Source organism: Lutra lutra, chromosome 4, assembly GCF_902655055.1.
Source record: "Lutra lutra chromosome 4, mLutLut1.2, whole genome shotgun sequence".
In the NCBI taxonomy this organism is placed as follows: domain Eukaryota; kingdom Metazoa; phylum Chordata; class Mammalia; order Carnivora; family Mustelidae; genus Lutra; species Lutra lutra.
In genome coordinates, this window is record NC_062281.1 from 186827195 (window position 1) to 186850826 (window position 23632).

Consider the following 23632-nt stretch of genomic DNA (forward strand, 5'->3'; position numbering starts at 1 on the left):
GAACTTGGGCAAGTCTCTGAACTTTCCGAGGCTCAGTTTCCTCATCTGTAAAAGGGGGTCATCAGAGCAACCCGGCCAAGCTACCAAGGCATTAGTAACCCCAACTGGGGCGGCAAGGCCCAGGGGGCGCCTGGTGCCTTTGGATGGTCATGAGATGGCAGCTGTGGTAATTTTCCTTGTTTGCCTGATCTTAGCCTTGAGACCTACTCTACCTCTGGCAAGAGTTAAGAATGAGGGAGAGTCTGGTTGGGAAATGGGTGCAGGAGTGAGGGCTCCTGGGTATAACCTGCAGAGAAGACAGGAGAGCCACTCTGCCGACCACCGGGCTGGCCCAGGTCTGCTGGGGCACTTCCAAAGCGTTTGTTTGGGTGCGGGTCATGGTGCCTGGTTGTCAGCCGTGACTCTCCTGGGTCTGAGGCAAAGCCTGCCCCAGCCACCACAAGGGCAGTCCTCTGGCCACGTGGAGGACAGCAGCGTCCACCTGCCCAGACACAGGCCCTGGGCTGATGCTTTAGAGGCAGCACAAGTGTCCCTCAGCTTCTGAAACCACATGGCCCGTGAGTTCACCCGGCAAGAGCTTGGACAGGGAAGGTGCCTGCCTCACGAGCAGCCCTTCCCAACAACCCTGCAAGGCAGGTACCCTCAGCTCCAACTCCCGGTGAGGAAGCAAGCTCAGAGAGGGGACTGGATTTGCAGGAAGCCACAGAGTTAGCGAGTGGGGGGTCTGAACCCAGGACTGACTCCTGTGCCGTGTGACAGAGGAGATAACAAGGCGAGGGGTGGAGGTGGCTTGGGCTGAATCACCAGCCTGAGTCTCGAATCTTGGTTTCTCAAGGAGATGTTTCTACCCAGTTCACGCTGTGAGACAGATCTCTCCTCCTCCTGTCTTTCCTCCAGGGTTCTCAGAGCCCGGAACACACACCCGCCCATGCCTCTGGTACACACACTCTGACTCTCCTTTGCAAATCGGTGTAGGTGTCACCACTTGGAAAGCAGGCCTGGAGTGCTCTGGGCTGGCTGGGTGCCTGCCTCTGGGTGCCACAGCCTGAGCACCCATTAGGCAGGGACTTTAAATCCTTAAATCATCCTGAAGTTAGCTCTTTACCTGTCTGTTCTGCACTAAAGGATCTGGTCTTCAAGGACATCCATCCATCATCCACCCATCCTCCATCCATCCATCCGATATTTACTAGATGCCACCTATGTTCCCAGCACTCAGAACAGTGAACCCAAATCTTAATTCGCAGATCTCTTGTTCATCTATGTATCCCTACCACCTGGAAGAACCTAAAAATTCAAACAATAGCTACGATTTAAAAAGATACAGAGGAGCTAGACTGTGAGTTTCAGAGAGGTTGAGGAACCCACCTGGGGTGACACAGTTAAGTGGTAGAGCTAGGATCTGATGCTAGGCGCGTCTGAGATGCTAAAGCCATTCTGTCGTCTCCCTTTGCCTCGGCAGATGCATTCTGTGCTGCCCGCACCCTCTGGGCCCTCCCTTCACTGTTGCAGCCTCCGAGGTTCTGCCCCAGGCCAGAAGCCCTCACCTTCTGCTGCCGGATGGCCCTGTTGATCCGCTTCTCCTGGTGCAGCTGGTGCTCCGTGCGCTCCAGAGCTTCCTTCAGCAGAGCCTTCTCCTCTGCCTCCTTGTAGATGCTGTCCTCCAGCTTCGCCATCTGCGACTGGTACATCTGCATGGACACTTTGCTCTGCCTGAGCGCACGGGACAGACACAGTTGGTTTCCCCTCTTTCTCAACTGTGTCCCCAACCTGGGAGGGTCTCAGAACGCTTCTGTCTGCGGCTAACTTGGTGGCTTGATGGCGAGCAGATGTAGGGCGTAGATAGTAGGATGAATAGCCCACTGTGTACTAGTGTAGCAGGAGGGTATGCCGCCAGACCCCCCCATTTCCCAGGGAGGGCACAGGGGAACTGCGGCCACTGGAATATGTAAGGGGAGCTCTAAGTCGAGATTCGTAAGAGGTGCAGCTTGTTCGTGGAGAGACAGAATGAACACTGAGCACCTTGGCCGCTGCTTTCTCACGGACAGACTTGCCTCTGTCGGGCCCTAGTCATTGCCCCCCGCACCTGCAGCCTCTGCTCCCCTCCCCCAAGTCCTCTGCCTGGCCCGGACCTGTGTCTGGCCCTGCCCTGAGGTTCAGCCGTGAGAACGGACAGCTGGCCCTTTCTGCGCAGTACCTGAGCTGTTCAATGTCTTTCTCGTATCCTCTCAAAAGCTCCTCTTTTCTCTCCAGCCGGTTCTTGAGTTGGGTGATCTTATCGAACACCAGATCGAGGTCCCTTTGTCGGAGCTGGTTGACTCTCTCTCTCTCTTTGGCAGAGAGGTATTTCATGGATATGTGACCGGACATGTCCTTGATGTTCATCAGACTCCCAAGTGTCTTGCTCATGTCCATGTACTGTAAGGAAAGCGTTGGCTGGTAAGGGGCCTGGCCCAGGCTGCTGGTGGCTGCTTTGAGGAAGCCAACATCTAATTCTGTGTTGTTCATTCTCTGCAATGCACAGCTGTGCTTGGAAGCCAGAGCCGCTGGGCTTTGCAGTAGGACTTTCATTTACTCCACATCCCTTTACTCTATGCCTTTTTGAGAACCAGGAGGAAAAGTGACAGCAGGCATGAACATTCATTCTAACTGCCTAGTTTTTCAAGGAATTGGACTATGCCATGTCTGACCCATGCTGGGAGAGTAGATGGGTCTTGCGGAGCTATTATTACAACTAAATACACGTGTGAGGTTGCTGTTTAGTTATACTCTCCGGAGGTTAACGGTGACTGCGGGGGACCCAGTTTGGGATGGGAGGGGACGGTGCTGTAGGTACCTACCAGCTTTTCACTGAGATCTAAAGCCTCAGCCACATCCATTTTCCCTGACTTTTCCATGGGCGGGACGGCTGAGTTGGCAAGGCCACTCTGAGGCTGAAATGAAAAAGAGGTGAAAACTCCCTTGGCAAGCCATTGTGAATGTCTCTGTCCCGGAGCTAAAATACCGTGGTTACCAAAGAATGACTCGAGAGAGCTGATTTTCGCTTCACTTCCTGACCAGCCCGTCTGATTCCTCTGTCAACTGCTTTCTGGTAACTGTGCTCCCACCCTTCAGAGCGGGAGTCTCACTTGCCTTGTTCTCTGGTTACTTACTGTCTGTCTTCCCTCTGGACCAGCGGCTCTCAGTCAAGGGTGATTTCGTCCACCCTCCCCTGCATGCCCCAGGACCTTTGTCAATGCCGGGATACATTCTGGTTGTTGCAGCTTGAGGTGGGGAGTGCTACTGGCATCCAGAGGGTGGAGGGCAAGGATGCTGCTAACCATCCCACAGTACATACGATGGCCTCCCAAACAAAGAATTACCTGCCCCCAAATACCCATAGTGCTCAGGTTGAGGAACCCTAGTCTAGATGACAAGCTTCATAAAAACAGAGGTCGTGCTGCTCCTTGCTCACTATTCCATTTCTTGTGCCCAGCATGGCGCCTGATACAGAGTGGCAGAGAAAATAGCTTTCCTCCTTTTATTAAAGGAATCTCATTTTTTAGGCAACAGAAAATATACGGTCACCAAATTTGGCCAAACCTTCTCCCAGTGCTGGAAGCTGCTGGCCGAGCATCCCTTCAGACCCACTCCAGAAACAATGCCCAATGGTGTTCCCAGCTGTGCGCTCACGACCACCCTCTCAGCCAGCCGGCTGCTGAAAGTCCCTACTGACTGGACGGAAAAGCCACCAGACCAATCAGGGAGTCTGAAGGACCACAAATAGCTATAATAAATCTCCCTAAAAAGCAAACTGGGTTTTAAGTGCTCGCCACGAGCATCTCTTGGCCCGCAGCATTTGCTGGCATTCCACTGTAAACCTCTGAGATGAAAAAAACCCAACTACAAAATGTAAAGGCTCAGAAAGTGATTATGATAGACAAGCGTGGGCTATTTGTCTCTATGTCTTAGTGCTGAGCATGAAGGAGGGGATCTGACAATGACAGAGCATGAACTACCACTCAGCATCTCCAGCCCTGGGTGGTGTCCTCTGTACCCCGCTCCGGGGTCCCCTTCTTTTCCTGATGGTGACCTAAGGCAGAGTCTAATCTACAATGTTCGATCACACAGTCCCCGTGCCCTTCTCTGCAGACTAGCAGGGAGCTAGACACAGGCCTGGGTCCATCAGTCATTATGCTGTGACCTTGGGTGACATACTTGGCTGCCTGAAGTCTTAACTTTTCTTATCTGTAGAATGGGCATTATGATAGTAACCCCAACACAAGGCTGTTGGGAGGGCCAAATGATAAACGATGGCTTAGCCCAGATGTCAGCGAGCCTTCCTCCTACTCCTTCTCTTCTTTTAATTTCCATTATTGGCGACCTTGGAGGATTGAGGTCTTCTGAGCGGGCTGGGGGCTCTCCTGCTCTGTGGTGTTGGTCGTGGCATAGGGTCTGTGCTAGGCGGGAAGATAAATCTTGGAAGCAGGTCAGGATATGAGAGCCCGCTGAGCTCCCACCTGGAGACTGCCCCTCTACTTCCAACCTCAGAGCACGAGAGCTTATCCAGAAGCCAACACATTCCTGAAGACCCACGCCCCTAGCAAGTGTCTGGAGAGACTGTGCAGGGGAATGTTGGTACAGCATGATGACTTCGTTAGGGTTTCTGAAAGCCCCTGCCTGGTTTAGGTCCCGCTGTGGCAGCAAGCCATGCCCAGCGGGTTCTGTGATTGACGCTGACCTGAGGTGTCCATTGTCAAGTGTCAATCAATCAGGCGCCCATCAAATATCCATTTAGGGTACAGGGCACCTTCAACATAACGGTCAAATCACTTCTGAAAATCCTAGCAAATAAAACTATTTCCCTTAAGAAAGGAAGCTTTTCTCGAGGGACACTATCTAAATATCATTAAACAATCCTAACAGCTATCACTTATTAAGTGTTTGCTGTGAGCCAGATGTGGGGATAAGCACTTAACCCAGCCACCTCTAGGAAGGCTAGGAGCCCGCCCGAGGTCACGCAGGTGGCCAGGCTGGCATTCTGACATGGGTCCCTCTGTCTCTACTGCTACTCTTTATGTGTTCATGCTTCTCGGTTTGCTGTGAAAAGCAAACTTCAGGCAAACTCATGGCACAATGTTAAAAATCAGCCTGTTGAATATCTCCTGCAAGATATATATAACACATCACGTGGAAAGGAGGGCCCGCCAGACACCACTCTGGACCACTGTCAGTACCATGATTTAACACGCTGGGCATGAATGGAAAGCAACCTCTCTGTTCAGACCTGGGGCTGCTGGTTCGGCAAAGCCCCGAGCAGGCGGTGCAGACGCTGGGCTCCCAGGGAGGCCTGGCCCCGAACCACTGACGTGCGCGGCCGTGCCAGGGCACCCGGCTAGCGTCTGCCCTCGCGCCCACCCTCTCCACGTGTCACTGCAGAGAGAAACTTTCTTTGGTTACCGCTGCAATCTCTATTCTTGAGAGAGTTGGCATATCAGGTTTTGCGTCCAATAATTTCTGGACATTTTTTTCCATTCTGACCGTCTTTAAGTCTAGATAGGATTCAGTCAGCGGGTCCTTATGATCTATAAAATAAATAATTGAAAGTAAAAAAAAAGGGTCAGGAAGAAGTTATTGCATGTAATAATCACAGTTGCCGGGGCGCCTGGGTGGCTGTGGGTTAAGCCTCTGACTTCAGCTCACGTCATGATCAGGGTCCTGGGATCAAGCCCCGTGCTGGGGTCCCCGCTTAGCCAGGAGTCTGCTGCTCCCTTTCCCTCTGCCTCTCCCCTCACCAGTTCATGCCCCCCACCCCTCTTAAATAAATAAAGTCTTAAGAAAAAAATCACAGGGGCGCCTGGGTGGCTCAGTGGGTTAGGGCCTCTGCCTTTGGCTCGGGTCATGATCCCAGGGTCCTGGAATCGAGCCCCGCATCGGGCTCTCTGCTCAGCGGGGAGCCTGCTTCCTCCTCTCTCTCTGCCTGCCTCTCTGCCTCCTTGTGATTTCTGTCAAATAAATAAATAAATCTTAAAAAAAAAAAAAAAAGAAAAAAATCACAGATGCTGTTTACTGGACCTTTCTGCAGGCCCGCGCCGATCTCTACCACCCTCCCTTGGCAGGTGAGAAATAGGCCTAGACAGGTAAATGGCTTGTCCAAGGTCACACATAGCTAGTAGGCGGTTGGGGCCTCTCAGGAGCCAGTGCCGAGACATGGAGGGTGAACTCTCAGCCACAGGAACAAGGATGGAACTTGAACCCCGGCTTCTGGGTCCTAGCCCAGCACTACCCCCAGCAGCAGGTGCAGTGTCTTGAGAATGCCATCCCTTCTAAACAGAGTATTCTAGGAGGTTCCCCAAGGCTGATCCTTGCACTGTTAGTCCATGACAAAGTTCCCACCAGGCCACAGCGAAATAAGAAAAAGGACAATGTGGTGAGTTTTTCATGAAATCCCATTTATTTAAGATCAAGGCTTGCCCTTGACTCTGAGATCATGCCTGCCATCTTTCCTTGTATTACAACGTCCTTTCGGTTATGAAGTGATGGGACAGAAGACGGTGGTCCTGGCCGGGTGTCAGTGCCCAGAGTGACCTCTAGAGCCTGGGGCTCAGGGATCTGAGCAGGGAGAGGGAGACCAGCAGGGAGAGCACTTACTTGATGAGCAGGCCTTCTCGAGCTCCTTAATTCGTGCACGCAGTTCAGACAAGGCCTTTTTCTGACGCTGAATGATTTCCTCATGTCGGGACCCTTTGCACTTGGCCCCTAGATCACTGAAGGATTGTTCCTGTAGCCAGAATGGTGCAGAGGACAGCTCTGTTAGGGGTCAGAATCTCTCTCTGCCTTATATTCCAAGAAACACGTACAACTCATGACTAGCAGAGACCCTGTCACTTAGTACCTTGGAAGCTACTGTAAGGGGAGTCAGCGCAGAAGGAATTTAAATTTTTCATTTCAAATATAAAGTCACATCTAGGAAGATTTCCAACCCTCTTACCTACTTAGCATATCTATGAATAAAACCCCTCTCTCTGTTCCCTCCCTGTGTTTTATATTTTCTTCTAATATTCTTCTCAGCTTGGGTTTCCATTTGTTGTCATTTGGGTCTTGCCTCAGAATAATCACATCAAATTCTGCTCCAGGAGGGGCATTTTTAGATAAGAACACATGGTACTTTCTTCTTGACTGCCAATAAGGATGGCTCTTTAATATCTGCTAGGGGGAATTTGATAGATTGGCTCCCGGTTGGTCTGGAGAAAGGGAGACCTTCCTTTGAGACTTCTGGAGGTTCCACTGTCCAACAGAATTTCCGGGATGAGGGGCAGGTTCCACTTCTTGCACTCTCCAATATGCCGGCCACCAGGCACAGAGCTGGCATAGAGCTTATGAAGGGCATAGACAAGGAGAGGTCTTCTCTCTCTTTTAAGGGTCATGTGCACCTTTCAGATTTAGAAGAATGGAAGGTTGCAACTTTTGGAAAAATTCCTAGCGTCACAAAAATTTGCATACGGGGTGTCTGGGTGACTCAGTTGGTTGAGTGTCTGACTCTTGATTTTGGCTCAGGTCATGACCTCAGGGTCCTGGGACTGTGCCCTGCATCGGGCTCCTCACTCAGTGGGGAGTTTGCATGAGGATTCTCTCTCTTCCTCTCCCTCTGCCCCTCCCCGCTGCTCTCTCTCTCTCAAATACATATTTTAAAAATTTGCATACAGATTCTGGAGGTTCAGGGCCCCCTGAAGCCCAGTACTAGACTCTATGTGTCACATGGGCTCTGTGAGAGCAAAGTCTTTTGTCTCCATTGGAGACTGTGGTGTTCCCAGGGCCCACACTGTGCCCGAGCTTGGTAGTTGGTTAACAATTACGGAGCCTGAATGAAATGAGGTCAGAAACAGGAGTGGGAAGGAGCTTGTTCCAGCTTTCTGGCTGGGACCAGGGCTCAGCAGCAAAAGGAAGGGGGTTCTCCACCCGTGGCTGCATTCAGTAGGACCTCACTCGACCCTGACACTGTCTTCAGCCTGCTGATAGTCTCCGTGGCTGGTCCACTCTTCTCGGGTTGATTCTACACTGACCCTGCTGTCTTTGAGGATGTATGTTTGCCCCCGGAATGGGTGTGTGTGTGTGTGTGTGTGTGTGTGTGTGTGTGTATAAGAGTGTGGAGGGGAGGGCAGGGTCTACTGACCTGTGGGTGGGGCAGCCACAGCAGCAAGGCTCGGTGAGGGCCGTTATTCTATCTGCAGAGTATGCCTGAGCTCGATGTGACCCTTACTCAGTGCTCTTCTGGGAATCGGCTTATTTAGAGAAGAAAATGGAGATTCTTTCTCAGACAACTCTGAAGCCCTCTGACCCTCTCTGGCTTAGGAAGCAGGAAGTGGCCTGAGTTTGGAAAGCCGATCTGAGAAAGAACAAATACTTTTTTCCTTTTATCTTGCAGCCTCCCTCCCCCATCCTCTCCGGTTAATGCTGCCTCATAGGGAAACTATAATCTCGGTGTCCCATGGACAGTCCGTTCTAGCAAACCCGTGCGGAGTTGGAGGGAGTCTGGTGTGAGCAGGAGCCGTCTGCAGCCTCCTCTGTGCCCAGCCCTGGGCCTGGCATACAGCAGACACTCAGTGGTTGTTGGACGAGTGAACAAGTATGGGCTGGGTCCTGCGCAGAGAGCTTGGGAATCCGACAGGTCTGAGACAGGAGCGAACCTCACTCCTGGCCCTGCAGAGCGCAGGGCTCGGGACCTCTGGGGTTGCCCCGAGCACCTTCAGCTTCTGTGAAGGTGCTCTGGACAGTGATGGTGCCAAGGACAGCTGGCTGGGCCGCCGAGCCCTCTCGTTCAAGCTGTGTGCGGCCCTGGCTCACTGCTGTTTGGCAGGGGAATGGCATCTTTGAGAAAGCAGGAAGGCAAGCTGACACATTTGGCCCTGTTTCCAAGTGAAAATCCAAAGCCCATTACTGAAATGCCCTGTTCTCCAGTTTCATAAAGCAAAGAGGAAAAGGATGTTCCTGGACTCCAGGAAAGCGGAGGCCTCGAGGAACCACTGCCCCCCGCAGTCAGCCTTCCTGGGACAACTGGAGGCATCACAGCCCCCGCTGCAGGGCAGAGTGGGAGGGCCACCTTCGGGGGCAGCGTGGTGAAGGCTGTTCTCACTCGGAGACACGCTCCCTGGGTTCTGTGCAGCTGAGACATCCGGGCGTGCAAAGGCTTCTGGGCAGGCACCCCGAGAGGAGCCACCGCAAGACAAGCATGGAGCAGAACGGGTACAGTTCTTTGGGAAGATAGTCTGGCCCTATCATGCACAATTTGGGATGCCCTCTGGACCCAGCATTTTCACATCCGGGAATCTGTTCTGCATACACACCCACAAGGATATTAACTATAACAGCATGGAAAGTAGACACAGCATCATCAATGTCCATCAACGGGGAACCCGGCGTGGATGAGGGAATGCAGTGAAATTCTATGTACCCAATTAAAAGAACAGAATGGCTCTTTTATACTTACTAAAGAAGATGGCTTTTATACAGTGTTCGGTGGGAAAAAAATCACATTGCAGAATATACGTGGCTTAATACCATTATTTTGCAAAAAGTTCTATTGAATAAACATGCATATATAGGTTGTGTGTGTTTTGTGCATAAATAAAATTTCTCTCTCTACAGCCCCACGTGGTGGTAGTTGTTATGACTCTTACTTTCCCCGACAAGCCAGTCGGCATACAATTATCTCCCTGGGGTCAGTGTTTCTGGGTGCAGGAGTCCCACCCCGGGATGGAACCCAGGCAGCCTGGAGCGGAGGCTGACCTTCGCACACTGCAGGGTCACGCCTGTATGAGGAGGGTGGGCAGTCTCTGTGAGGAAAAGGACTGCTGGGGCATAGTCACTGCCGATAGACGTGACCTCCAGTGGCTGTGGGGGGGTGGGGGGACTACCGCTGTTACCGCGTATATTTCCCATAAGCAAGCCACATTTTTGGAACTTAGAATGAAAATATTTTCAGAAGCAAAGACAGGCACCGTCAGGCCCTTTTTTAACGCCACGCCCCTGCGTGGCCAGGCCCCTGCGGTGCTCACCTCTTGACTGCTCAGGAGAATTTCCGTGTGGACCGGTTCTATCTGCACTGAGATGTCACACATCTTGGCCGCATTCCTGGGCTTCTGTTCCTTCTCCTTATACAGCTGGACTCTGTGTTTCTCTTGGGAGGCCCTAGGGGAGAGAAGATGAGTCACTGGCCAGCAGAATGGCTGGCAACCTGAGGTTCCAGGAACCACAAGCGACCTTTGGAACCACTGGCAGAACGGAAAAAGGAACTCCATTTGTATACGTCACTGAAGCCTTCAGGTCTTCGAGTGCCCTGCCCACAGATTTCTAGAGTACTTAGTTTCAGGGGACTTCTGAAATCAATGCCAGGGCAGCAGACACCTGTCCGCCCTTGTTCCCACAGTAAGTCTGCGGGACACCTGCTGGGGCACTTACTGGGGTCTCCACTGTGTGTCTGTTCTTTCTAACACTTTGTATGTGTTGACCCTTCTATTTCTCATCACAGTCCCATGAGCTGGGGGCTCTGGTTGCCTCATTTCACAGGCAAGGAAGCGACGCAAGCAATTTGCCCGTGGTCATGAAGCTTGCCGGTGGAGGTGGCCGGCTTTGAATCCGGGCAGCCTGTGTCTCTTACCACCATGTGAATCTGTCTTGGCCAGGAGCCATGAGGCATATGAAGCTACAGGGTAGTCACAAGATATGGATTTTACTCAACCTTTCTTGGAGAAAACATTCCTCTTATGTCAAAATAAGGATAAGTTGTGGATGAAACTGCAAAGTCACATACAGTTTTTAGCCTAATCCATGGAATGACAATGAAATTTCACATTTATTTTAAGCTGACTTCTTTTACCCCAGTTTATACATTTGTTCAATCAATATTTACAAAGTTCCCTCCGGGCCTGCCAGGCACTGTGTGAATGCTAGGGAGTCAACAGCAGGCAAGGTCTCTATGGGGGTCCTTACAGGGAAGGCAGACAGCTAAACAGGCCACAGCAGCCTGGCTGTGTGAGAGCGCTGGAGTGCAGGGGCTGAGAGACCCCGGGCAGTGTGGGAGCCCTTGGCTGTGTTTAGAGAGGGTAATGACGACGGGCTCCCTGAAGAAGGGGCATTAAGCTGAGACCTGTCCTCTGGAATACTCGGCAGGAATGCTCGAGAGGCACAGAACTAAGCAAACTCTGTTTTAAATGATAAAGGAAATACATGCTCTCCGTCCATCTGTCCATCCGTCCGTCTGTCCATCCATCTATTCATCCCTTCAACATTTACCCAGTGACCTCCATGTGCGAGGCCCCCTGGGCACTTGGGGGTGTCTGGGCTCCCTACACCAGGAGGGCCTTCCCACACACCTGAGCGTCTCCTTGAGGACCTCTAGCTCCCTGTCCTTCCTTTCCACCAGGCAGGTCAGCTGCGCCATCTTTTCCCTGAGTGCTCTCAGCTCGCTGCTTTGCTGCTGGACCAGCGCCACGTTCCGCTCCAGTTCCATCTTCTGCTTTTCATTAAGCTCCCCTGGGAGAGAAGGAAAGCTGGTGGGGGGGATGTCTCTTGCCTCGGGGCTTTGCCAGGCCATAGCCAATTGGCCAGGCCTATAAGAACCATGTGGTGGGTCCCCCCTCCAGGAATTCTCATGGTGGTGGGCAGCGTTAGTGACAGCCATGGGGATCTTCCTGCGTCTTAGCAAATGACAGCAAATCTCTGCCTGACCCCGGTGTTCCAGAAGCTGTCAGGGCCCTGCCTCTGCATCTGTGGCATTTTGGGGCTCCCTGGTTGACCTTCGGCTGTCTGCCTCTAGGTCTATTTGCCTAAGGGTGTTCTTTCTATGGCCTCTGGGGTCTGCTCGGCTCCTGGGTCTGCCAGGTGCACCGGCCTCCACCTAAGACAGGTGAGACTGGAATTCACAGCCCAGTTCTCTCACCCCTGCAGAATTCAGCTCCAGCTGCCCGCTCTGCCCCTGCCGGACAACACAGCGCTCTTTGCCTTCGTCCCTTTCCTGCCTCTGGTCCATTTCCACTGCTGCTAGTTCCTGGGATCACCTCTCAAATACACTGCCGGCAGCAGCAGCATAACCTCAGGGTCAGCCTCTGGCAAAACCCAAACGGAGACACCTGCATCACCCCAAATTTTCATAGCAACCCTACAGGTGAGCTACTGGCCACGCCCCCACTTCCCAGAGGCAGAAACAGGCTCGGAGATGTAAAGGCACTTGCCGAAACTCATGGGACTGAAAAAAATAGCAGATCAGGAATCGGGTCCAATGTCTCCCAATTCTAGAACTGGACCTGCTAGCCTCTCTACTCCACTTTCTCATACTTCAGTATGAAAACAATCACTCTTTGGGGTGCCTGGATGGCTCAGTCATTAATTGTCTGCCTTCGCCTTGGGTCATGATCCTGGGGTTCTGGGATCGAGTCCCGCATCGGGCTCCCTGCTCAGCGGGGAGCCTGCTTCTCCCTCTCCAGCTCCCCCATTTGTGTTCCCTCTCTCGCTATCTCTTTCTGTCAAATAAATAAATAAAATCTTAAAAAAAAAAATCAATCTGAAAAATTCAGCCATAAATGTCCTGGGGGCATTGAGAGTATAACCATAGGGGGAGCAAATACCACTGAAGGTTTGGGGGTGCACAGGGGTCGAGATGGGCACAAGAGGAGTCTCCTCACTCTCCCTCCACTTCCCCAAACGGAGTTCTGTCTCCTGACTTCCGCCTGCCTGTGCCTTTTGGCGTGATGGAGGCTGGGGCTGGGAAGGGGAAGATGGCTGTTAAGAAGGAAAAGAGGGGAGGCAGAAACAAAAGGACAGGGTTGGGTGGGGAGCAGAGAAAAAGAGCAAAGTGGGAACCTTCAGCTAGATTGGTTCGTGGTCTTTGGTCCCCAGTGTAGGTGGCTGCTGTGTCCAGCCAGCTCTAGGAAACAGGCGTGTTGTAGATGGTTTTATACTAGAGGAAGGGGAGGCGAGGAGAGAGTACCTTGTTCTAGGTCCCAGAGATGGGGAGTGCTGGGCTTTGTGCCCTCCCTCCCAGACTTTGCCTCCAGAGACAAATCCTCTGAGGCAAAAGGGGATTTTTTCCCAAAAAAGAAAGTTGCATTTCAACGCAGAGGTCTGAGCCCTCTGAGAATGGTCCCCGCGGCTCCCTGATCGGGCATCTGTCCTGCTGACCGAGGTACAAATGCTCCAATGCTGTGACCACCCAGGAAAGCAGGTCAGCAGGATTTTTAACGCTAAGCTTTCTTAAGCCTGTTCTTTCCTTTCTCGAAGTGGGTCAGGAAGTCAAGAGATGCAGGCAATCATACAAACCTCTCAGATCTGACATTCGGTTGTGAGCTTCTGTGAGGTTTTTCCTTAACCTCATGATGACCTCCTGCTGAGATAGGATTTCCTTCTGAGCGGTCAGCAGATCCCCTCTGAAACTCACAAAGACAGGCCAAGTCAGCTCACCTCAGGCCCCGGGATATCCCCAGTGCCTGGAAGGGGCCAGCTAGAATCACAAAGTGCTCCTCCTTCAGTGCGGGGCCTTGGGATACCAGTCCCAGCAAGGGGGAGAAGCATGCTCTTTAAAAATTCTCAAAGCAAAAATTCATTTCCATGTCAAAAAAAAAAAAATTACAGGGAGATAAGACAGAGGATCCCAGCTGGGTTCAGTCTAAGGCTGAGCGATGACAAATAGTGGCTTACTTCACAAGCGATTAAGTTAAGGTGCACCAAGGGGGTGTGACTTGCCCGAGCCACACACCTGCAAAGGGCTGAGTTGGCATCTGAACAAAGAGCCACCCAGATCTTTCCATGACACCATCCTGACCTTCTAGAGGATAGAGAAATTCAGATGACAGCGAGAAGACCCCAGACTCAACTCCTTTTTTTCAGGTTCCGATTACGTGGCCGGAAGTGGGGGTTGGGGGAGTGGTCTCTGGCCTGGTGTGCACACACGCCTCAGGTACTCACATCAAGGTGTCACACACTTCGTCTTTGACACTGCTGTCCACTGGAGGCGTCGGTGGGGGGTCTCGCTGCATTACCTCCTCCTGGGCTGAATCAGAGGAGCCCGTGAGTGTCATTATAGTCTGCAAGCCACCACTGCTCTCCTTCCCCGGGGCTTATAAACACATCTGCATCTTTTCCAACTTAGCCACCCTCCCTACAGCCTGCCACCTTCTCTGCCTAATGAGCCCCACCATGGGTTCTGTGGGACAGGATGGGACCCCCATGCATGAGTTCATGAAATCTTTCCAGCTACTCAATGAACAAGGGATCATGAACTCCACTTATAGGGGAGGAAAGGGGGATAGGAGGGACTGAATCTGGCAGTTCTGGGAAACTGAGTCTTGCTCCATGCCTGGGCCATGGTGCCCTCTTCCTTCTGGGTCACCTGTCAGGGCCATCATTTGATAAACAGCAGGGACCTGGCCTGGCCTGTCCATACAGAATCCCCAGTGCCTAGAATAAGCTTGGGACCTAACAGATGTTCAACAAAGAGTGACGAGTGAATGAAAGCATGAAGTGAGCCCCGCCAGCTTGTCAGCTGGCTGGAGACCAGGACCATGTTTCCCAATCAGGGCTGAGTTTGCCCCCCTACCCGCAAGGGGATACCTGGCGATGTCCGCAGATGTTTCTGGTAGTCACACTGGGGTGGGGAGTGCTGCTGGCATTCAGGATGCCGCGGCTGAGCAACCCTGGCCCGAGACCTCAACTTCCAGAACTCTCTCCCAAGAGCTCAGCATCTCCGCAGTACATAGCGTCGCCTTGGTCATTTAGGGCGAGTATGTGCTCACAACCCTGAGTTCTTTTCTTAGCCCCTTTTGGATTTCTTTTTAAAGCTGGTTATGAAAAGCTGTTAGACAAAGTCGCAAACTCCAGAGGGCAAAAAGAAAGGCCCTGCACGGGATGTTTTCATGTGGAAAAGACACTCAGCGGCAGGCCGCTTTGTCGCCCCTGGCAGCCTGGGCGTCTCTGCTGGCTCACTGGCTGGGCACAAAGGACATCCCGTCCGGTTGTTGTGACCTCTGTCTAACCTGGGCCTCGAGGGCCCCTAACCTTGTTGTGTCATGGGAAGAAAATGGTGTCCCAGGGAAAAATGGAGCATTCAAGCGAGGTGCGACCTTTTCTGGCCCATCATCAGCATGTGGGGACCCACGGGATAATCAGAACCTGCCCTGAACGCTCTGATTTCTGCAGCTTCTCTTTGGACTGACCTAGGTCGCTGTCCTTCAATGTTGCAATCTCTCCTTCTATTTTTTTATGGTGCTCGGTCACTTTTTGGAGTCTTTCTTCAAGGCTCACGATAGTCTGGGAGTGCTGTTTGATTTGCTCCTTATATTCCCTGATTTCTGTTTCAAATCCATGTTTCTGGGAGTCCTGTTCTTCCTGGAGGGCCTTCACTGTCTGCTGTTGCAGCTGTATCCGCTCCTCCATGACGAGCTGGGGAAGCAGGGAAGTCATTAGCACGGTCTCGGGAGCTGGGCATGATGCCAAAGATGACAATATCAGTATGCCCCCTTTGCACCCACAGGCATGGAACCGGACCCATCTCAGGGCCTTTGCACGTACTGTTCCCTCTGCCTGGTACTCTCCTCCCCCCAGCTCCTTGCATGGCTGACTCCTTCTCGTGTTTCATGTCTCAAGTCCAATGTCACCTCCTGAGAGAAGCCCTTCCTGGACTGCCTGTCTAGAGGAGCAGACTAAGACACTTTCTATTCCATCTTCTGCTTTCTTTTTCCATGACGTGCTTATCACCATCTGAATGATCTTATTTCTTTATTTACCATTCCCACTAGAATGGGAGCTCCAGGAGCGCAGAAACTTACTTTTCCTTATTTACCAATGTACCCACAGCACCAGTGCCTACATCCCTGCCACAGTACCTAGGCCTAAATGCTCAATAAGTATTTGCTGACTTAAAGAATGAACACTTTTAAAAGAAAAAGAGAATGAATTTGTATTTCTTTCTTTAATTTCTTTTTATTTTTTAACATAAGTGCCATGCCCAGCTTGAAGGCCAACGTGGGGCTTGAACTCATGACCCTGAGATCAAGACGGAGCTGAGATCGAGAGTCGTATGCTTAACCAACTAAGCTACCCAGTCACCCCAAATTTCTATTTCTTAAAAGTGAAAATTCCCAATCATCCCCGAGAGGGGAGCTGGACCCCTTCCCGCAGCCGCCCTGTCCTTCCTGAGGCTCTTCTTGGGGCTTCTCAATGCTCATCCTTGCTCCCCTCCTACTTCTCCGACCATTCCTTCCTGGCTCTCCCGACACCAGACTCCTGCTCCTTATTCCTGGATGACATGTTGGGTCACAGCCCCTGATCCTGAAACCCAGGCCCACACACCGTTTTAGTGATCATGCCTCCTCTACACTGAGATGTCTTATCCTGCTTTCTCCCCCAAATCTACTGGACCACCAAAAGTTTGGGGCATATTTGGACTTTGCTGCCCCACCCTCGCCTCAGTCTGAATTCTTTCCCCAGAAGACAGACCCTCCCCAATAAAAGCCACTCTGACCTCCATATTCCTGTCACCATGTCACCCACAGGCCATCCACACCCTGGGTGCCCCGGCTCGAAGCCCAGCCCCTCCCTCTCCTTGTTGCTCATGTCCCCTCCATCAGTTTTCAAGCCCTGCCATTTCTCTTGTATCTGTCCTGACGGCCGCTCCTTCCTGCCCGCCCCTGTGCCACCCCGCGTCTGCAGCTCCTTATGACTCAGGCCATAGACACAGCCACCATGTGCCACAGCCCAAGCTGGCCTCTCCAACTCCAGTCCCTCTCACATTCACTTTGTGCATTTCGGCCAGATGAGTCCTCATGACGTCCTTGCCCACAGACCTGTTGGTTGAATGTATGGATGATAAATGTGTACAGTATTGAGCCCTGATGGTGGAGGGCCTTGAATGCCGAGCTAAAATTTTAAAACATTATCTTAAAGTCTGCAGAATAGTCACTGATTACCAAGGTCTGGGGCTGCTCAGTCCCTCAGTCTGATCCTGTGAGGACCCTGTATTACAACATCTTAGAATGCCTGGAGAGAGAGCACTGTAGCCTCTGTTTGCCTTTCCTTTGAGACCAGTGCTTCTCAATAAAGGGTGATTTTGCCCCCAAAAGGACATTTGGCTAAATCTGAAGACACTGTGGGCTGACACGTGTGGAGGGAGGATGCTACTAGCATTGAGCAGGTAGAGACCTGGGGCGATGTTATGCACCCTGTGATACACAGGACGGCTGTGCACGAGAAAGGGTGATCCAGCCTGGGGCGCCAGCAGCAGCCGGGCTGAGAGCCCCTGGTCTAAGTCATGGGTCCATGGGTCCAGCATTGTGATCCTTCATTGAGGGAAAGACTCTCCTGTCCCCGGAAGGCACCAACTCACCATTTTTGCCTTGGTGGTTTCCAGTTCAGCTAACGTTTCATTTAATTTCATGCTGAGGTTCTCTGCTCTTAGGCTCTCGGCCGTCTTGCTTTTCTGAGTCTCTTCTACCATGGCCAGTGCATCATTTAATTTATTATTCAAAACGCCTTCTTTTTGCACTTTTAAGTCTATTTCCTGGACAAACAGCAAACATCAAATTAACAATAATTTGGGAATGAGTATTTACCCTAGCTGTCCCTGTCCCGGCCCCCCGTTTTCAGAGAGGAGGTGAATTCTATTCTGTCAATGTCCCTTTTTCAGCGCAAACTCCACGCTTTCTCTGGAAGGCTCCAATTGTCATAGAGCTCTCTTCTCTCTCCAGCTGAGGCTGTCTCCTTGTGATTTCTGGTCTCTGAGCTCAGTTCTGTCACCTGGAGTGCACTGAGTAAGTTTTATTTCTCTTTTATGAGGCAGCCCTTTAAATATTTGAGGAGGGCTGTCATGTCTCTCTCTAAATCTATTTTCCAGGATAAATGTGCTGAGCTCCTTCACCCTTTCGCCCCAGGATCTGCCTTCAGCACCCTTCCCTGCATCCCTCCCTGGCTCCGGCGGGAAGGCCTCCCTGCTTCCCTCTGGGCTGCAGCAAGGTCGACCTTGCGCACTTCATCCCTCCTCCTGGATCCACTCTGCCAGCCCTGGACTCCCCAGATTCTACTCTCCTCCAGGAGCCCCTCCTCAGACCACAAAGAATAGAAGCTTTGTGACTGGTCCTGGGTGGGGGGGGGGGGGCTTCATGAACTTTACTTACTTGACTTTATTTTTATTTTTTAAACAGATTATTTATTTGAGCGAGTGAGAGCGCGCGCTCATGAGCGGGGTGGAGTGTGGAGGGGCAGAGGGAGAAGCAGTCTCCCGCTGAGTAGGGACCCTGATGTGGGACTTGATCCCAGGACCCTCAGATCATGAGCTGAAGGCAGATGCATAACTGTCTGAGTCAGCCAGACGCCTCTACTTGATTTATTTTGAAAGAGCGTTTTTGGGCTCACAACAAAATTGAGAGAAGAATACAGAGCTCTCTTATTTGCTCTCTCCCCCCACAACGGAAGAGCCGCCATCGTCAACATCCCGCACCAGATACCTTTGCTCCAACTGGTAAACGTGCACTGACATATCACAGTCACTAGAAGTCCGCAGTTTATGCTAGGTTCACTCAGTGCTGTACACTCGACAGGTCTGAGCAAATGTACAATGACACGTTTCCACCCTTCTAGTATCCTGCAGAGTAATTTCACTGCCCTGAAAATCTCCTATGCTCCATGTTGTCCTCCCTCCCCTCCACCAACCCGTGGCCTTCTGTCTCCATAGTTCTGCCTTTTCCAGAATGTCACAGACTTGGAATCATACCGTATGAGGGCTTTTCACAAACATTATTTTATCTGATGTAAAACAGTAGTCCATGAGATGTAGTGTTGGGTCCGCTCAGCCTCGGCTGCTGGCAGGGTAAACTGGTATGACCTTTTTTGGAGGATCATTTGGGAATGTGTGTCAAGAGGCCAAACATGTTTACACCCTGTGACCTAGCGATGCCACTTTTGGGAATCCGTCCTAAGGATGTAAACCGCACACTTTCACAAGGACTGATACGTGGGGCTGTCCAGCCAAGTGTTTTTAACTTGAGTGAGAAACAGCCCAGGGGCCCAAGCATAGGGGACAGGTCAACAAATTGGGGTCCACCCAACGCAGTGCAAACCCCGGCCAGCCAGCCGTCCAGGGCAGGTCGTGGAAGAACGTTGCATGCCGTGGAGATGTTTTGTAACGCATTCGGTTAAAATACAGCGTCCAGGTCCGTGTGCACAGTGTTATAGGGTCAATTACTGTCATAAGCGCAGGTTTGCTGATGTCTGTGATGAGGATCAACGTGTAGATGGTCTGGGAGGAAGCAGATCAAAATGTCACCGGGGTAACTCTGCTCAGTGGAAATCAGGGGCAGTTTTTTTGTCTTCTTCGGAGCAATTTCCTGTAAACGGTTGCTCCTTTTATAGTTGGGAAGGGAAACGGATTTAAACATGAGAAAAACCTGTTTCGTCACTCGCTTCCTGTAAGCCTCACCTGCGAGCGGCTGCGTTCCCGGTGTATCACCACTGAAGTCCATCTGGTTCTATTTCGGGGCCTTCACGTCACCGCGGCTGCTGAGAAATCCTGGTGCAGACCGTGGGCAGCCCTGGCCAGAGGAGGTGCCCCCCCCACCCCCCGGGGACGCTGGCAGGCATCCCATGGAGCCGCCTGTCACCTGCAGCACCCAGCGGAACCTTCCAGCTGTCCCAGAGAATCCACAGCAAACAAACGGTTTCTTTGATGGCCCTGAAGCTGCCCAAGGGCAGAATGCACTGCCTGGGGTCTTCGCTCCTTGCCAGCAGCTCAGCTGAGCTGACTCAAGGACAGGACTACAAAGTTGACTGTGCCCCCAGGCCTGGATGCGTTTTTTCTTCTCCCCACTCTCCTCCTCTTCTCTTACGTCCATTGCTCTTCCACATAGAGGAGTAAAACAGCACGTGAAAAAGCAACTCTCTGTTGCGGGGGGAGGGTTCCTTGACCTTGTCCTTCCTTGGTCTTTCCTGGTACATGGGGACTTTCTGGGAGGGGGTCCCCGTTTCTCCTTGTCTGGTGTGATGCCCTGGGGCTGCCTGGAGGGCTGTCACCAGACTTTGCGCTCTGATGGCATCGCTGTTTTCCCTGAGGCTGTTGAGGGTGTTGAGTGCAGGACAGAGCCCTCTCTCTGATGATCCACAGGAGGGATTCTCTCTGGGTGGAGGACGGGAACGGGGCTAGCCACCAGCCACCCATCGGTTCATTTCCTCTGCAGAGCTGCATAGCCACCTGAGCCCTCCCTTTCACTGTAACTGTTAGAGTGAAAACTGACTGCTGATTTCAGTGATAAACTTTTTTTTTGGGGGGGTGGGGTGGGTCATTATTCTCATTCCAGATCCATTACATGTCCTGACTACTCCACTTTAAAAATGTTAATCTCTCCGTTCCTCCTGCTCCTGACTGAAGTATTTCATGGAAGATCCACGGTGAATCATTTGGGGGAACAAGGCTGTGTGTGAACAGATTGTGCCCTTGGGGCTACGAGGACCCGCAGCATTGGCTTGCCCTCACTAAGTGTGCCGGCCTCGGCTGGCAAGTCCAGCATCATGTCCCCCAGCTCCAACTCCGGTCTGCCTTCTCCTGGCATGCTCCAGCTGGTCAAGGTCCCTCAGAAAGTGGTGCCTGGGACTGATCCATAACGATGACCTGGTTTGCTGACGCTCATCTCTCTGGGGCAGCAGTGTTCCAAGCACACCTGGGCTGCTGGTTAAAGATGTAGATTGCTGAGTCCGTCCCATAGACCGTGAATCTGAATCTTTGGGGGTGAGGTCTGGGAAAGGGGCATTTACATGCCACCCCACCACCCCTGCTCCAAGGGACTCTATGCATGCTCATGTTTGAGAATCTTGCTTTAAAGAAAATGATCTAAGATTGATGGGAATAGATGCAAAGAGCTTTTTTGTCCCATCTGGTCTTCAGAGTCCTCTGAAATTGTATTTACCTGCATTGAAGTTTAACCCCCTGTTGTCAGGTTGCGCATTTGATCCCTTGCCTTGACTTTTGTGATATGAGCCATTGTGTGTGTGTGTCCCTTGTACTGTCGGGACCCAGGAGGAGTGAATTCTGTCCTACAATGCAGAGGTGCCGAAGGTAGGGTCCCGTACAACAGCCTGTGCTCCTATGGTGTCTGCTCCCCCCAGGAACAACTGTAAATGCGGTTTGACTGGGCAGGTCACAGCACCCATGGGGACAAGTTCTGGCAGAGACGCTGCTGTCCAGGTGATGAGAAATTCAGGCGCCCACCTCCTGACATACCCTCTGCGACCCCAGGCAGCTGAGGCCACACACTGTCCAAGGATAGTAGGGAGAGGAGGGGGACGGTGTGGGGTTCAGTTGTGCCCTCCATTTCCCAGCTGTGAGCTCACAGTAATAATAATCATCATCATCATAATAATAATGGCAGGCAACACACAGAGCATTCACTGCTGGACATTTTCCTGTGTTTTATGAGCTTGTTAGCAATCAAGCCTCACCACTCAATGAGGCTGATCTACTGGCATCATCTGGATTTCATAAGCAGGGAAATGTAGGCACAGAGATGGTAAGACACTTGCCTCAGGTCGCATGGGCAGAAAGCGGCAGAGGTGGGATTCAAACCCAGACCACCTGTCTCCAGAGCCCTGCTCTTAACTGCGCCGGGTGCCTCCGTGGCTGCCCCTGAGATTCTCACCTCCTTCTGCTTGGTGATGTAGTTCTCCAGATCTTGCACCTTCTTCTTTTCCTGCTCTATGGCCTCTTTCGCTTTGTGTTTCTCGTAGGTGAGGCTGCTCTCTGAAATCTGGAAGTGACAACTGGTCTGAGGGAGTGTAGCGAGAAAGGAAGGGAAGGGGCACCACGGGGGAAGCCAGGATTAGCAATCATGGAGACCCAGGATTAGTAATCATGGAGACTGGTGAGTCACGGTTTGGAGCAAGGGGTCAGGGAACAGGACGCTCACAGGAGAGAGGGTGGGCGTCTTGGCCTACCGGCCACGGCGCTGAGAACCTGAAGGTCATGTCTGGTTAGTCACCACATAAAAGAGAGGATTATTCGTTGTTCAGGATTTTGGGGTTGTGTTCGGGAAGTGACGTGCTGGTGAATGTTCAGGTCAAGGCGTTTGGCGTCAAGCTGGAATGCGGGCCTTCCGTTGGGAAGTACCTGGCTTCTTGGGAGGTGGGGCAGGAGAGTCAAAGTAGAGGGGAGAGGCCTCCTGTACCGGTGGACCTGCCATGCCTGTGGCTTCAGGCTCTCTCCAGCCTTCAAAGGCTTGTGTCCAAAAACTGATGTCTGGGATAGTTTGGAACTGAGCACATGAAGCCCTCAGGTCTGGTGACGTGGAGACGGGGACTGAGGACCAGCCTCACCCACACAAGTCCCAGGAGGTACACGGAGCAGGGCGGTTGGAAAACTCAATTTGCAGCTTGGAATCCTTGCGGTGACGCTCCCATACAAATACAGAGTTCACAGACACATATTTTAAGTATATGCGTGTGTGCACAGACAAGGGCCCGAAGAGATACGATCTGAAATGTAAATATTGGTTATTTCGGGGGATTGGAACTATGGCAATTTTACATCTTCCTCTTCTTGCTGGTCTGTGTCTTTTACATTTTCTTGAGTGAACATACATTATTGGCAAAAAGAAAAATGAAAATTATGCTAGGGAAGGCGGTGCTGGGGGTAGGATGAGTTTTTGGGGCTGCGTGGCCCTGGAGAAAAAGATGGTCTTTCCAGCAGCCCGGCGGTTGGAGCCCAGTGTCCACGGCTGCCCACCCCCTTGCCCTGCTCTGCACAGGCCGCCCGCCCCACCTGGGCTCTGACTCGCCTCCCTGCACGAGGCTGGCATTTGCCTGCCGCCAAGTCTGCTAAGATGGTCCAGCCCCAGCCCTGCCAGTCGTAAGAGGCTGCCCCCTTCGGCCTGTCCTGTGGGATTCTGTGCTGCTTGGCGTGTTGCAGCTGAAAATGATGATGATACTGACGCCTCTTTAAATGCTTGCCACACGCGCACTGGGCACCGGGCACCGAGTGCGTCAGGGCATCTCAGCAGAGCCCCAGAGCGTGAGCCCAGCAAGCTGCATTCTGCCAGTGAGGACATGGCAGCTGTCACCGAGGCAGTATGAGGACAAAGAGTGTACAGAGGTTACACCACCACACCAGTGCCCAGCCCTAACCATGCGGCCACTGGGTTTCCGGACCTCCTCATTAAAACCTCACCCTCCCCAGAGGCAGAGACCTGCTTCTCTGCTCATACTTAGTTGAGCACAGAGTCCCCTGCACCATGCAGGAGCCCGTGCCTCAAGACCCTACCCCTGGGCCGTCTGTATAAGGGACCCTCTGGGCACAGCTGCTGACAACAGCTTGACCTCACTCCCTGCTCAGGCTGACACAGTCCCACTGCCAAGATCTTTGCTGGACTGTCTGCCGTGCCCCCGCTGCCACCCCTGCATTGGACACACACCATTCTCCCCACCTCACCTGGCCACTGCCCTCACCTGGGCAGGTACTTGATAATGAACACTGCCCCTCCTCTAAGGGACTCTATGCACGCTCATGTTTGAGAATCTTGCTTTAAAGAAAATGATCTAAGATTGATGGGAATAGATGCAAAGAGCTTTCTTGTCCCATCTGGTCTTCAGAGTCCTCTGAAATTGTATTTACCTGCATTGAAGTTTA

General features: G+C 52.1%; 1 protein-coding gene across 5 annotated transcripts in view; it reads right to left on the reverse strand.

Annotated features, from left to right (window-relative positions):
* Positions 1-23632, reverse strand: part of FHAD1 (forkhead associated phosphopeptide binding domain 1) — a 127853-nt gene that overhangs the window by 10964 nt on the left and 93257 nt on the right. For 4 of the 5 annotated variants that reach the window (XR_007126988.1, XM_047728255.1, XM_047728253.1 and 1 more), the window contains 12 exons: positions 21651-21758; positions 17354-17527; positions 15186-15411; positions 13939-14023; positions 13294-13400; positions 11352-11511; positions 10035-10167; positions 6631-6760; positions 5440-5564; positions 2841-2933; positions 2198-2418; positions 1548-1713 (listed from right to left, as the gene is read on the reverse strand). Coding sequence is in view for 4 of the 5 variants with exons in the window: in XM_047728255.1 (XP_047584211.1) it covers positions 1548-1713; positions 2198-2418; positions 2841-2933; positions 5440-5564; positions 6631-6760; positions 10035-10167; positions 11352-11511; positions 13294-13400; positions 13939-14023; positions 15186-15411; positions 17354-17527; positions 21651-21758 (1728 nt within the window). In the remaining variant the exon portion in view is untranslated. The remainder of the gene's footprint in view (positions 1-1547; positions 1714-2197; positions 2419-2840; positions 2934-5439; positions 5565-6630; positions 6761-10034; positions 10168-11351; positions 11512-13293; positions 13401-13938; positions 14024-15185; positions 15412-17353; positions 17528-21650; positions 21759-23632) is intronic. The other variant, XM_047728254.1, reaches the window with a different exon arrangement.